Source organism: Lingula anatina, chromosome 9 (genome assembly GCF_051362555.1).
Source record: "Lingula anatina isolate TDL-2025a chromosome 9, LinAna3.0, whole genome shotgun sequence".
Lineage (NCBI taxonomy): Eukaryota > Metazoa > Brachiopoda > Lingulata > Lingulida > Lingulidae > Lingula > Lingula anatina.
The window spans coordinates 3445740-3460910 of record NC_141775.1 but is presented as its reverse complement, the minus strand read 5'-3'; the positions used below and the strand labels follow the sequence as shown (position 1 = coordinate 3460910).

General features: G+C 39.4%; 1 protein-coding gene across 1 annotated transcript; it reads right to left on the bottom strand.

Annotated features, from left to right (window-relative positions):
* Positions 1–2302: 2302 nt before the first annotated feature.
* On the bottom strand, positions 2303–15102 carry LOC147759792 (uncharacterized). The gene is made up of 4 exons (XM_086996052.1): positions 14041–15102; positions 7608–8880; positions 6981–7090; positions 2303–5738 (listed from the first exon to the last, which is right to left on the bottom strand). Exons 1-4 carry the CDS (start codon positions 14701–14703, stop codon positions 4068–4070), a joined length of 3717 nt encoding a protein of 1238 aa, XP_086852178.1. The 5' UTR covers positions 14704–15102; the 3' UTR covers positions 2303–4067.
* Between the last annotated feature and the right edge of the window lie 69 nt (positions 15103–15171).

Below are 15171 nucleotides of genomic sequence, written 5' to 3'. Positions count from 1 at the left end.
CTTATTAGCATTTTTCCTTTACTACAAGATTATTTTGGAACAGTTGCAGCATTAAAATTTAAAATAAATAGCAATCTGAAAGAAGAATTTTGTATTATTATTAAATGATGATAGGAATTTTGGATTAAGAGATTAGTTAAATACTGAGTAGTGATATTGTCAGTCAATTTATGTAGAATCTGATAATATGATTGAAAATACTGATTGAATTCTTGGCCTTGCACTGGGCAGTTTCACATTTGTGCCAAGTGTTTTTTTGGACTCCATTGTACAGTGGTAAAAGCTCTTCAATTGCCATGAAAGTTTTTAATCAGACTCTGTATGGTGCTGGTATCTGGTGGTGCTATCGGCAACGAATTAGTTTGCCTTTGTTTCTGAGTGAATCTACCGTCTAAAATCACTATTTCTGAAAATATGTGCGTTTTGCTGAGGGTAGGCTAGGCAATACACGGCAAACTTCTTAGTACGTGTGTACAACAGAAATTTTTTAAAAACCCTAACGATATTTGGTCAGGAGTTGCTTGAAGCATATCCCAGCGTTGCTGTCTATCGGCATCAGGCCGTAAGTTAGTCAATTATCACGAATTACCCACGAATCGCGAACCCATTCATTTTCCTATGGCAATCTAGCAACTCATTAAAAGTGCACGCATGCGCAGTGGGCTAAGCGTGACGTCATGCAGTGCATTTCTGAGGATGCGTTTATCGTCAATTTTGCTGCTTTGTAAATTGAGGTGAGATTATCATCTGTTTAACGAGAACTCTGCAACTAAGTAAAATCTTATATATAAGGAAAATGCATGGTTGGCTAGTAGAGTGTGGACTCATTTGATTGCGGAGTGATGCTGCACAAGTGGACTTGGTATAATGATTCATACAAATAAATACAAATGACTCTCTTTTAAAGGCGAATTTGATGTGATTGTGCAATGTCCTCTGAATGCCAAAACGGAAGTGTATTTCAGTCAGTGCACTAGTTCATTTTTTTTTTTAAGAATATGGATTAATATGAAATATTGTAGGAAAGGTTTCGCACCTTGGTCTTTTTAATTTTTTTTAAAAGAACCTTAATTACGTTAGAGGCACCGGTTAAAACCCGGCGATGCTCCCCTCCAGACGTCGTATATGTTTCTCCTGATGTCGAAGCCAAACCATGTAGCATTCATGATATTTTGTTTCGTCTCGAAAAGAGAAAAAACGATAAGCGAAGCTTTCTGCAATAACAGTGACATAACAAAGCCGACAGTTTGCATGATTTATAACCAAATAGGCGACTGGCATGCAACCCTAACTTCCCCTGCAAACCAACCAAAGGGATAATGACGCTAATCAGGCGTTTATCGAAGAACTGAAGATACTTGATAACTTGTGCGAGATGTTCTCGATTTAGAAGACAATACGGCGGCAGATGCGACTTCCTTCGTTTCTAATTAGTTGTGACAATAAGGTATGACGCAGAGACTTGGTTTTTAAATTACAAAATTGGTATCAGTTTTCCAAGTAATTCGAGCATTTCCCAGAATCGTATAGACAGACACGCTAATCAGACGTTGCTCTGACCTTTCGCTGGCTGTCAATCATTGTCAACTCTGCGTGAATAAGCGCGAAGCATTTTCCACACACGACTCCTCGCCTTATCATTAGACCGTTATTATTTTTGACAAGAAACGCGCTCAGTGACTTACTAGACCAGCGGTCTGCACGAACGAAAAAGATTTTCGTGAAAAAAGGATTGAAAGGTTTCAGCAAATTTATTTTTTGATGATTGCCCCTCCTCCATGTATTTCACATAAATTGACGAAACGTATCATTTTCTCCCTTTTCAAAGTTTATTTAGGCAAACATGATCAGAAGTGAATGTCATTATTCCACGGAAGATGGCCGTTATCCGAAACAGGGATTACCCGGGTATACCGTTATACCATTCTCGAAAATCCATAGGCTACCGAGAAAATGTGTTGGAGACCAAGATATAAGCTACCTCCATGCAGCCACTAATTAGTATTGGCGTGAGAATGCCAAAATGCGTTTCCCAAGCGCTGGCAAGCCTGTGTAAACAGCAGCTTGAGCTGTGCTAAGGCTAAAGCTAGATTCCTTCACTTGTAGTGTTTGTTCTTTTGGCAATAAATAGGCTAGATATACCCTCACCTGTGTGCCCCAAAGGAAAAAATAAGAAAACAGTGCAACGCAATGTAACGTTGCCTGTTGGTCAATTTGGCAGTGGTTTACGACTATAAAAGGGAGCTTACTTTAGTTTGTTTAGAGAAAACGCGACAATGAGAAAGACACAGAGTGCGTCCTGAATATTTTATTTCCATTTAAACAAATACTTATCTCTTTTATCCAAATATAAAAATATATATTTATGTATATTTTTTTAACAGAAGAAAACGCTTGTTGAAACCATTCACTCAGATCATGATCAGCGGCATATTCAACTCAAAAAAGTGCTGATGAAATTCTGTTTTTTTTTTTCAAAATAGAATATGCTAATTTGGAAATAACAAAAAATTAAAATATATTGACATTTCCTTTAAAAAATCTTAGGGAATAAAAAACCTTTAAAATTCACAGTGTGCTGTTTTGTAGAGGTTAACCTGCCAGAAAGGCACGTGTGACTTCTGTAAAATATGCGCATACGGTAATGACTTGATCTTTTTCATGGGGGAAATTGTGAATTTTACAGACCTTGTGTTTTTAAAGTCACAATTGCTTGAAATAAGAATATTTCTGTTGAGCATTGGCACTCAATTGCCCTAAGTTCAATTCCATGCAGAGAAAGCATCACAAATGCCATATAGAAATATATATTCTAATGATTCTAAAATTATGTATCTGAAAGATTGATAACTTTTTTGGCCATTGAGAAGATCGAGTCATTACTGAACAAAATTATGTACGTCAACTTTAAATACATCTACAAAATATAAAGAAATATAAATAAACATATAATATATCATGTGCAGTTTGAGATTCCAAAAGACTCAAAGGTAGCTGGATGACCTTAATTAGTGAAGTACGTGTAATATTTTATCTTGTTTTTAATTTAAAACAGTGCCATACTTAAAGTATTTCACATGTCCATTTTGAAAAATATTTTAATATAATTATAATAATAGTCTATTTTCTAAAATAGCTAGAATAATAACGGTTCAAATAATATTGGCATGAAATATCTAACGACCATTACGTTATCACGTTATCACATTACGTTAAACAAATATGTGAAAAAAATATTTGCTACTGCCCATTGCAAATGTGTTAAACAAATACTTATGACAACTGCAGTTTCAGTGATAGCATAAATTACCAAAACAATATCGTATTATGTAGAAGTATGTGTCACGGTTGTAGCACTGTAACGTGGACCAGATATTATTGTAAATTACGCCTCGTCGTTTTCTATTTTGAGAAACATAAGTGTACCTTATGCAAGAGAATTGACATCAAGTGTTTACGGGGAAAATCTCCTTCATTTTGCATTAGCAAGTGTTGTTCTAAACTAGGAGTAAAATCAATATTAGAATGGCAAGATCTACTATTACAATAAGTTGGCGGCAACAAAGCATACATGGCTGTCATGAAACTCGGGAAAACGCCAATCTCTGTGTTGGCGAGATGTCTTAGCTTGAAGTAACAAGCGTTTCACAAATCTAGTCATGAAGTTGGTATAAAATGTGTAAAAATGTGTGTGTGTGTGTGTGTGTGTGTGTGTGTGTGTGTGTGTGTAAGTATATACGTGCGTGTGTGTGTGCATGTGTGTGTGTGCTCACACGAAAAGTGTAAAGAATCACAATGTTTAATATAAGACACTTGGCTGCTAATACTTTGAAAAAAATATAATACAGTACAGTGCATACTTTCCTCACCTCACAATCACACGCGTGCATGCGCGCGCATCTCTGTTTGTCACCTATTCGAATACATATTCCATCCATTAAATTGAAACAAAATACAGAGTGACGGTTACAGACAAACTAAAAATCGACAACACTTTGTTTCGCTTCCCACTACTTAGATGAAGTAGGAAGGTGCGTCCCAAACTGACCTCCAGCGCCTGCGCATGGTCACCCTGACGACGGGCTCTCGAGGGACTTGCCGGTCTGCTTGCACGGCTCGTTTTCTCGGCGTACCCTAGAGGGCAGCTCTATCTCCAGTGTTCCGTTCAGTTTACTACTGGTCGCGTCTCGCTTCATGTCTCTGTTGAGGAACCTCTTCAGGCGGGGCAGGAAAAGAGTACGGAAACGCCTACTGGACAGATTGACAAGGGTCACCGAGACGCCTTGAAGACAGTTAAGGACAATGAAGAGAATCCAGAAGAAGTCCAGATCGGTCAAAATGGCAATGAAGCCAAACGACCAACTGAAACCCATCAGTATGGTCAGCTTCACGGTGACCAACAACAGCTGGCTGTTGCCTTCTCCTTTGCTTTTGTTTTTCTGGATCTGAACCGTGGACACAGACCGCATGGTGATCAGAATAGTGATGAAGAAAACAATATTGCAAAGCAAAACCAAGGCAATTGGGGCCCCAAAAAAGTAAGCGATGCCCTGCGCACCGGCCAGAATGCAAATATCGCGGCCATAACCGATGTTGATATCGGCGCAATCGCAGTACTGCAGGGTGATGCAAACGGTGACCAGGAGCAACGGGATGCCATACGCGAACAGCATGTACCGCCACAGCTTCCTCTTGGAGCTGTTCTTGTAGTAATTCATGGCGGGAAATGGGCGGGTAAAGATACGGAACATGCTGTATGAACAGACGAACATCCAAGCGAAAGTGGAAAGCCAGAAGAAATGAGACATGACAGCAATGGTGACACAAAGAGGAACCATTGACCGAAAATCAGACTCGGCGCCGAGCAGGAAAAGGACCTGGGCACAGAAAAGGGATCCGACTAAATTCATGGTCGTCTTATCAGGCAGGTTACGCAGAGCAGGGGTCATTAGATAAACAACAAAGTGAACAAAGAGGGCCACTACTGATATTGTGCTGAGAGTAAAGGACAGGATGCCTTCGAACCCGGCGTTTACACGTTTGTCGAGCTTAATCTTCGCCAAAGCTATCTCGGACGCCTTGAAATAGGCATCTTTACAGATATATACTTTGTCCCCGTGAACCTCAAAATCGGAGGAGAAAACGACAGCCTTGTGGCGTTTAAACTCCAATAGGGAACTATTGACAAACGCCAAAACATCGGTGCGAAACACGAGCATGGGACAGTAGAGGTGAAAGAGTGTCCCGTTCCAGTACCACCCGTCAGTTTCCTGAAGAATTTCTGTGTAGTGAAAACCGTTTGCGCTAACAGAAACTACCCATATGACCATGTCGTCGTAAATAACCGAGGGTTGGAAGGTCGCCAGATGGTCCTGCAGGTAGTTCATGAGAGAGATCAGGTGGAATGGCGTGGCCGCGGCCTCTATGGTGTACTTCATGTCAAGGGTAACTAAAGCATTGCGAGCGACAGTGATCTCTTCTGGTACCATTTGTAAATCGCACTCCGCTTTGTAGTCCGGGTCAAAGGTCACACCGGAAATAGACAGGTCCGTGATTATCTTGTGTAGTTCTCGGCAAATTGTCTCGTTATCAAAGGGAGCAAACGGTGGAACTGCGGAAAAAGGCTTAGCGACGACGGTCAAATCAAAAACGAAATTTTCTAATTCGTATACCGCGCTTTCGCAAATTTCTTCATCTGATTGGACGACTAAAGGGCAGTTATTTCCAGAGCACATTATCTGAAAATAATGAAAGGAAAAACAATAACTATTAAGGAAATAACACTAATTTACTTATTTTAGCCATAACTGCCAATGAAGAAGAGAAAATTTTCAATTTTCAGACTCAATATCTGTTGGCAACAAACAGCCGAGATATGAAATTTTGTACAATAGAGCAATTCTAAAAAAAAAAAATATATATATATATATATATCGTAAAGTCTAAATATAGTATAGAAAAAAGAAGGTATCAGGACAATTCCCCCCCGGACGATTCCCCCCTAAGAATATATATATTTATATACAAATATAAAGTAAAGAGTACAAAGTTCAAATCTTTTCCATTTTCTGAATATTTCTTAGTGTGATGATGCAAATCAAGGATAGATAATATTAATTTTATTAAACAAATTATTTTCATGGAGTACAAGTACATAAAATTTTCGAGATAGAAGTACAGAACATTTTATTAAAAATCTGATCAAAGTATATATCTCCAGGTAAAGGAGGGGTAAACAGATGATCTCAATCATCCAGGTAGCCCTTCAATGAATTAACTGTTACTTTTAATTGCTTTATTTCTCCCCCCCCCCCCTTGATTGAGTAAGTCTTGAATCAAGGTGCATCTCTAGGGAGAGGTGGGGTAAGCAGATTTTCTCGCTTATCCAGGTATCCCTGTGACTATTTGTCACTTTTAATTGCTTGGCCACTACACACCATCCACCACACTAAAAATATTTATAAAATATGTTTACCTGTTCATCTGTTTACCCTACCTTTACCTGAAGGATAGGTGGTTATACTTCGATTAGATATTTAATAAATCTTCCTGTACTTGTACTCAATGAAAAGGTAATTTGTTATAAAATAATTTGTTTCTTGATGAAGTTGTATTATCACACTAAAAATATTAATAAAATGGATGAAATGTTTTAAACTTTACACTTTCTACTTTATATTTGTATATAAATATATATTTCTTGGGGGGGGTCGTGCGGGGGGGAATTGTCCTGGGGGGAAAAGTCCGGGGGGGGGGATTGTCCGGGGGGGAAATTGTCCTAGAATCAAAAAAGAAAATGGGTTATTCTGTAAAATGCCTTCCATTCTTTCAATACTGAGCACATTTAACAAACAATATACTTTTCTCATCCTAAAAGCAAAGGCGTTACAAATATCATTTCCAAGATAGTCCTGCTTATAATTGAATAATCATACCCAAGGATGAACTGTCGTGTAACTAAATGAAAAAACAATGCTCACTTTCCCAGAGTCATGAAATGCTTCCCGATTCCTGACACAAGCTTGGTGATTTTCGGCAGGATTTCTCAGTTTGAATGAATATTCTCGAACCCCTCTCTCTGCCTGATCATCTGAAATGTTAATTATACCAATCAGTGATAAAAATTCAATATATACTATTTGAACGACATTATACTGAGTTTGAACAAAATGACCGCGGGACATTACAAAAAAAGCGTTTTTTTTTTAATCAACAGTATTTTAAAAATCATCTTCGATTCAACTCATCTACCGGTATATGAAGTTTACATCGTCTTTTAAGCGGTGTGCTATTTCTATGGTCATCCCAGGTGATAACTGTATATCAATACACGCGACAAGCCACGCCTGGACGTAACTTGTGCTAAATATACAGACAAGTCAATGGCACAAACTGGCATATGGATGAATGGTTATAAACTATGATTTCTTTACTACATGTATACTTTCTTATGAACTACTGCTTGGGACAGGGGTTTAGATAGAATTCCCTACGAAATGTTTATATTTAATGTCTAGCCCCTTTTTTTCTGGCAGTGGCTATTTGATATGGTTTGATATGATTAAGGCACCTATCCAATATCTTAGAAGGACATGGGTACTACTCACCTCTCTTAGAACAAACTTTCACCCCTATGTTCGGACTTGGACAAAACAGACAGTGGGTATTTCTAACGTAGAAACTCTCCGTCTCGGCGCCATCTTCCAAAGAGATCTTAGTGGGATTATGGTACGACTCACACCCCTGGTTCGAACCGCCACGTCTTTGCTCTGCTGCAGCGTCACCAGATTCCAACACCTCGGGACACGTGAAGGAGGGGACCGTCAGTGGACTTCCGCCAGCTCCTTCCGGATCGCAACGCCGCCGCCTGGTATCGTTGGCGTTATGAGGGAACATAAAACAATTCGGTGACTTCACTACCTTGGCTATCGTGTCTGAGAAGGGGATGGGAGGAATTTGTGAGTCTGCGCCGAAGTGCTGACTTGATAGGCCGAACACCTCCATGATGTCTTGAATGATGTAGTTTTCATCGTCGAAGGTGCATTTGACTTCGAAATGCCAGGGCTCAAACGATGTAACGTTGTGACAGCGTGCGCAGTACTGGTTTCTGAAAGTGATGCCGGATCTGACATCATGGACAGGAAGAAAGACCGTGGGGTCACGGATAACCTCGTCAGAATCGGTGATTGTGGGATCACAAAGCACGTTGTGATTCATGAAAGGACAGGAAGTGACCATGAGGTAAAAATCGGTTCTGTCAGACTTGGCGTCAAAGGATGGGTTAAAGCAGGTGGTGTGCGGCACCTCCGGGCCCGTGACGACGAAATTTCTGAGAGTCTTGGTTCCGTTACAGGTTCGACTGAAGTCTAAACAACAGTCACCAAATATGCCACAGTTGACGTCACAGCTACACGATGTCTCAACTTTGAATTTTGAAGCACCTGTCTGGCCATTCACTACTTCGATGCACTTGTCGCCCGGGGCACGAATAAGTTGCTCGATGTGTTGTCCTATGCTGTAGTGGGTCGATGCAGACGTAAGATCATGTGCGCTCGCGTCAACGGTCACGGCACATTGAGGCTCGCCAGTTGTGATGCTGGCGAGGTCCCCGGTGGCGGCAGAGGTGTTTGTAGCTATGGTACCATTGCTGACGGAGCCGCCTGAGGTGCACGGAGGTTTGGTTGGAACACTTTCAGTGTTTTCGGCGCTGCTTCTTGTGACGAGAGGCTGGGGAGAGTCTGGAATGGTGTTTACATCCCCGGCTTCGATGGTTTGATTATGACCGATTGTGCGATTGCGGTGTTCTAATTCTGTGGAAACTGAGCTTTGGGTCTGATTGTGAGGCGAAGGGCCGTGAAGACTAGGTTCCCCGTTGGAGTCCTGCAACAAACAGAGCATTTCAGCTCAGAACATGCATAATATGATTTCCAATTTTCGGATCAGAATAAATAATCAAAAAGGATATGCATGTTGGGGCTTAGTGGATTTTGGGTCGCCTTCTCACTAGTTTACTCACTTTGTAATCAACTTATGCTAATGTGCAAAATGAACGCTCCGGAGATTTCATCACGGAAGCAAAAACTGCACAAAGTTCTTTTATATATATATATTAAACAACTCCGGGTGAATGATTTAATTTCGTGCTTCATTTTTCCTCTTACTATACTCCATGCTATCAAGAATGCACTGGATGCTATTTATGCTAATAAAACTTTAAGAGCATAAAATGATACAATTTACTTCAATAAATATCTGTGCTCGATATCACTAAGATGATAATAATCTGGAATAACAATAAAGCTTCGTAAAGCCCTTTGTGTGACTCTTAATTTTTTTTAAATTTAACATTTTTGCTAGCAAGTCCGAGGGATGAAAAATAAGATATAGAAGGGGAACTCAAGGTCCAAGTATAGTTTGCTAAGATTTGCGTATAATCGATGGCACATACCAGACTCATACAAGCCTCTTTACACTAGGCGTGGGAGTTTAAATGCTCTGTTACACTTACCGTAAAGAGCTACGTGTGAATATGGTATGTGCCATCGATTATACGCACAACTTTGAGCGTATGAAATCACCCTGTTCCTAACGTATTAAAACGAAGACACAAGCAGAGTATGAAATTGTTTTTGAACATGCCCAAAATATACTACTGTATCTCTTTCTCCGGGTTTGCAAACGTACACCAACGTTTGCCTGCGTACTAGGCATAATTCCTACGAACCCTTTGCATTTGTCTGCGTTTAGGTAATTTTTTTTTATGCGGTGGTGCTATACACACGGTGTGACAGCGCGTTCAGACAGTCATCTAAACGGAGGACCCACGCTCGCCACGCCCACTTAACCAGATTACTTTTGATTGGCCCAAACAGTTGGCAGTGAACACGTGACAGGGAATAACGCCTACAGAGCAGAAATGAACCAGAGAAAAATGTCTGTGTATATCAAGTGATAGACTCTCTGTGTGGTCTTATAAAGACCAGAAAGAGCAGTGTGAGCTCCAGTATGCATTATGCAACGCAAGCAGTATTTTTAAGACTTTTCTGTAATTACATAATACAGGGACCTGCATATGGGCATTGCTTTAAAAGTTGGATTTGATTGAAGTCTATTTGTAACAGCCTTTCTCTCACAGGCCTGTGATTTTCAAAAAAAAACGCATGAATATGTATGTAACATGGAACATGCACTGTAAATAGTTTGTATTTATTTCACACCATCTTCGTCAAAAACTTGTTGTTTTACAATTTATTTATTTAAAATTTTGTTGAAAACAAGAAATCATTGTTTTTTTTTTTCCTTTTTGCCGACAGAGGCATTGTAAAATGTTGACGTATCATTCTAGATAGATTGTCAAGGTGACCCATGAAATGTCAAATGTCGAGATTGCCCCGAGCTGCATTGATTAACTTATGGTTCAGGCCGTGATGCCGCCGTGAATATTACCGCATCTACACTCGAGCTCTTTTTTATAGGCCAGAGAGCTACGGGTCACTTTGACCCTCTGCTTACATACACATTATATCACCCACAAGTGCGTGTTACACCTTTATGTTTGTGCATGTTTGACTTCACAAAACACGTCTGATTTCGTTGTCAGAAGATGTGACAACGATTTTTTTCCTGATGGCTGTGCTGGAAGATTAAAGTAAGTTATTTATTTTAGTGAAGATGTTTTAATTAAATCTATGAATTTGAAGTTGTGTGTTTTCTTATTCTGACCGAATTAATACTGAAAAACATAAGGGGCTGCACCGACGACGTTTCGCTCAAAGAGGAAGCCGCAAGGAGGGTGTGACGCAACTGCGACTTTAGGGGGCTTTGTATAATCTCTTTGCAACCGAAATCCCTATTTTTATTTCTTACCTAACCTCAAGGTCATGCTGGCGAAACGGCACAGCAACCGTGAATAATGTAAACACCATCGCCGCATCCCGTATCCATTTAGGATGTAAAGGAAAAATCGCACAGAAAATCGAATACAAATTTATTGCACGCGACACGTAGCAAATATTAGCTAGGCTCTAGCTATTTTTTTCTCACTTGACCTACTGACAGATGCCAGATAAAAGTAAATTTCTACACTAATTTCCGTAAACGTGTTCTAATATCTAGTTTTCTTATTTATTCATTTCATTTTTAAAGAAAAATGTGGTCAATTGGCGATCTCAGTCTAAGGGGGCGTTCCCATTAAAACCTTCGTTCCACGTCAATCTATCCGACTCCGCGCTGAATGCAACCATATTATTTGAAAGGCACGCCTTCCGAGCAGCTAGGAGGTGATTAACTTCCTTGTGCGTTCGATCACACTCAAAACGAATTGAAACATCTTACAGAAGCCAAGTGCACATGATGGTTAATCAACTCTTGCTGCCCGAGGAGGCATGTCATTCAATTAAGCTGTTTGCATTCGGCGAGAGTCAATGCGGAGTTGGAGCGATCTCCGTATAGACCGACAGTTTCAATGGCAACTCGCCCTAACTGGCTACGGGACATACGCAATTTAAAGGGTGTTCCGCGTTTATTTGAATAGTCGCCGTAAGATAACAAGCACTGCATGTTTGGTTGAAGAAGTGATCAGAACATATGGCATAAAGCCTCTTCCCCACACGAATGTCACATTACATGTATGTATTCTATACAACAGAGGGATTGAAAACTTTTCAATATCTTTCACGATTAACCTAACTGTTTGGTTTACAGGCGTTACATCAATTACAGTGGATATTGATTCAATAAGTTTTTCTATATAATTATATCAGTCAATTAAGTTGGATTTTTGCATTGCGTGTGCGAGAATTGCGTGTCAAACAGGCAGCAATCATGTTGCTTTAATGAGCCTGCTGTGTTTGACAGCTTCCGTAAATGTCACGCGTACACATAAATGCTTCTCAAGTATCTAAATGTACATGCTCTCGATAGAAATCATATTTCCAATTGACCGCAAGTCTCAGACAAAGAAGACAAACAATTGCAGTCTTGCTCAACTGCGGCAGTATATATCAGATGAAGGGAAAAGTAGGAGCATATTTTCGCAAATAATTTTCGGCTTTTTACGGACACTTTCCTTTTAAAAAAATGACTTGCTTTGTACTCATTTTCATTTTAGTATTAAACAGTAAATACCACTCAAACCGCTTAATCCTCTCCACTCCGTCAATTTGGAATCTCCAAAACCATGAACGTCAAAAAATCAAAACACAAGCGCTTGAAAGTATGGAGAAGAGCTTGTAAGGTTCGATTTTATATTCACAGATCGATAAGAAGTAAGCAACACGGGTCGTGGTTCTCAGTCCTTACCCACCACCTGTCCTACTTATATCCAGCTCTACCTTACATAATAATAATAATTTTATTTACGTCTCACGTTTCAAAAAATAAAACCCACCCTACTAAGGGTTATGAGAGACTGAAACTGTACTACTGCATTAAAAATTCATAAAAGTTTATCAATAATTATTACTTATCAACAAAACACATAAAAAGGATATCAAATATAAAACTTTTCAAACCATCTCTTTGTTGTTTGCTTTGCTTTTTTCCACACAATTTCGTGTGCTTTTTTCGCTGTATAAAAATGCCTTATTGAAATATTATCCATAAAGTTAGGATATTATCTAGTCTCTCGAGACAAGTGTTACGAGAGGCGCGCGCCATCTTAAGGGGCGAGGGACTTAAAGGCTCTGAAAGGCTGACGACGCTGCTGCAACGGTGTTTACAAAGTCGAGTGTCTAATCAAATGAACAACAAGACATGGATCAATTCTGACTGATTTTACTAAATCATTTAGATTATTTTCAAGATGTTTCAAAAAGGCATGAAAACTAGGATTATGATTAATTAAACGCTACGGTTCCTATAATAATCCTGTCTTTGCTCGTGATCATCAAAAGACAAAAACACAGCATATAATGTATTTTACTATTTATAACATGATATTCCCGAAATATTTCCTTTGCCTTATTGACATGTCAACCTTACCTGTTCAGATTTTAGTTTGGTTTGGGAATAATTGAATTTTTTAATTAGGCAAAGGCCAAATAAGCATCTGACTGGATTTCAGTCTGGCCGGCGACGTATACTTAACATTCTACTAGAAGTGTTATTCAAAATGCATGTATGGCCAAGGCTGCTTTTTTGTACATGCTTCTTGCACATGGCAGATATTTCTTTATATATATATATATATATATATATATATATATATATATATATATATATATATTTCCAATATTTAAATATTTTTGTTGGGTCCATGATAAAAACAAGATGAGTTAAAATCATTTAATGTTATTGAAATAAACTTACAAGCAAACCTCTTCCTTTTAGATTTTAAGTACGTTTGTCTCTTTGAACGAAACTTAATCTGATAATCTTTGCGATAATTGTCCTCACTATCAACAATGTACATGACAGTGCGCACTCGTTACTCTCTTCAAAATTACTTTTCAAAGTATCAATCTTTAATCGCCGGATGTTATTGTTCCAAATACTAGATAAGCTTGATGCTTTGAGTCAAGCATTTAATCCGTGTAGCCTGGTAGGATTATTATTTAGGCATTCAACGACGGACGAGGTGCTTTGTATATGTATGTTATATTATCTTGATCATGAATCAATGTATAATGTACCTAAATGATTTCCATTCAATGTGAGTTGAATTTCAATTTCAATTTTAACTGCACCACCTAAATATTTTAAATTTAAAAAATATCAATATTCGCTCAGCCTATTCTTTCTTTCTCCCTTCCTTTATTGGTGGAATCATCAATCTAACTTCTTACTTAGGAGCATCCATTTTCAATATCATTTTTTTTTTCAAATCTACAAAGAATAGACTTTTTTCAGACCCCACTCCTACAGAAAGTAAAAGGTGAAAAGCTGAAAACGAGGACCTTTAATGGTAAATTCGACAGCAATTTGGATAATCATTTTTATAATTTTTCCAAAAGCGTACAAAGGACATTACCCCCCCCCCCTCCCCATCCCAGCGTATGTTTAAAATGATGATAGAAAAGGATGACCCCTAATGAGCCCTACCTGAGCCTCTCGGGTTAGTCTGCGTCGAGGGATTACAGACGGCCTTGGGAAGCGGTTTTTCACGGGAGTCACATCGTTTTCAGACACCTCAGCTATATTAGGTGGGGAATCTGCCTGTCCTTTCGTCTCTGAAAGTCTTCCGCCAGAGCCGTTCTCGAAAAGCTTTGGTTCAGTTTGTAATGGCGTGGGACGGGCAGGCAGTTGCGGACCAAAACTAAGCAAGAAGAAAGGCAGTTGGTGGTCCTTGCGTTTCCAAATGTCTTCGAAAGTCTCGAGTTGTTTTACCAACATATTCATTTCAGGCGCATTGTCAGTCTCTGTCTCCCCTATTTGTGGGATCTTGCTTTCATTAGGTCGAACTCTGTTTTCTTCCTCTTTGTCAAACCACAACTCTGATACTTTTGCTATCACATCTGGTCCCTGTCGTGTGCCTGGTTTTTCTTGTCCAGTAGAAGGTTCGATTTGTTCCAATCCAGTGCCTTTGTGTTCTATCGAACGCCAATCCCCCTTTTCTATTTTCTTGGGCGGTGAGCGAGATCCTTGCAGTTCTACTGGCCATTCTCCTTTATGCTCTCTATTCGAAAAAAAGTCCATTGTTTCTTCCCCATAACTGGTATGAAAGAGGAGAAAAGCGACCAGGAATGGGCCCAGAGGACCCACCATCGCGAGCGCCGTTGTCTCAACGTTTTGATACTTAGTGTGCGACGTGGAACATCGCCGTTCTCTTATTGAGACAAACCCACGTTTCGTTCTATATATATTGCCACAGTATCGATCGAGTGCTCTCAAGTATCATGTCATTGACAACGTGTTATGAAGTCCACCGAGTATTGTGAGTGCGCGTGCGTCTTTGTGTGTGCCCATGTGTGTGTGTGTGTGTGTGTGTGTGTGTGTGCCATGTGTGTGTGTGTGTGTGCGTGAGTGTGTGTGTGTTATCTGCGTCAACATCCGTGCTCTAGACTACTACCAAACACTTTTTTAGATAAGTAAATTCAGGTGGGTAAGCAAAATTCAATTAAATTAAAACTTCTTGTAATATTCATCTGTCTGTTTGCAAAATTCAAGAGAATGCGGCAATATCGGTTTAAAATTAATGATTGCATGGACATGACACCAGACTAGTCTAGAAAA

Coding starts and splice junctions, on each gene's coding strand:
- LOC147759792 (XM_086996052.1), bottom strand. CDS start 14,703: ATGGTGGGTCCTCTGGGCCCATTCCTGGTCGCTTTTCTCCTCTTTCAT. Junction 7,091..7,607: donor GAAAGTTTGTTCTAAGAGAG/GTGAGTAGTACC, acceptor TTAACATTTCAG/ATGATCAGGCAGAGAGAGGG. Junction 5,739..6,980: donor CATTTCATGACTCTGGGAAA/GTGAGCATTGTT, acceptor CATTATTTTCAG/ATAATGTGCTCTGGAAATAA.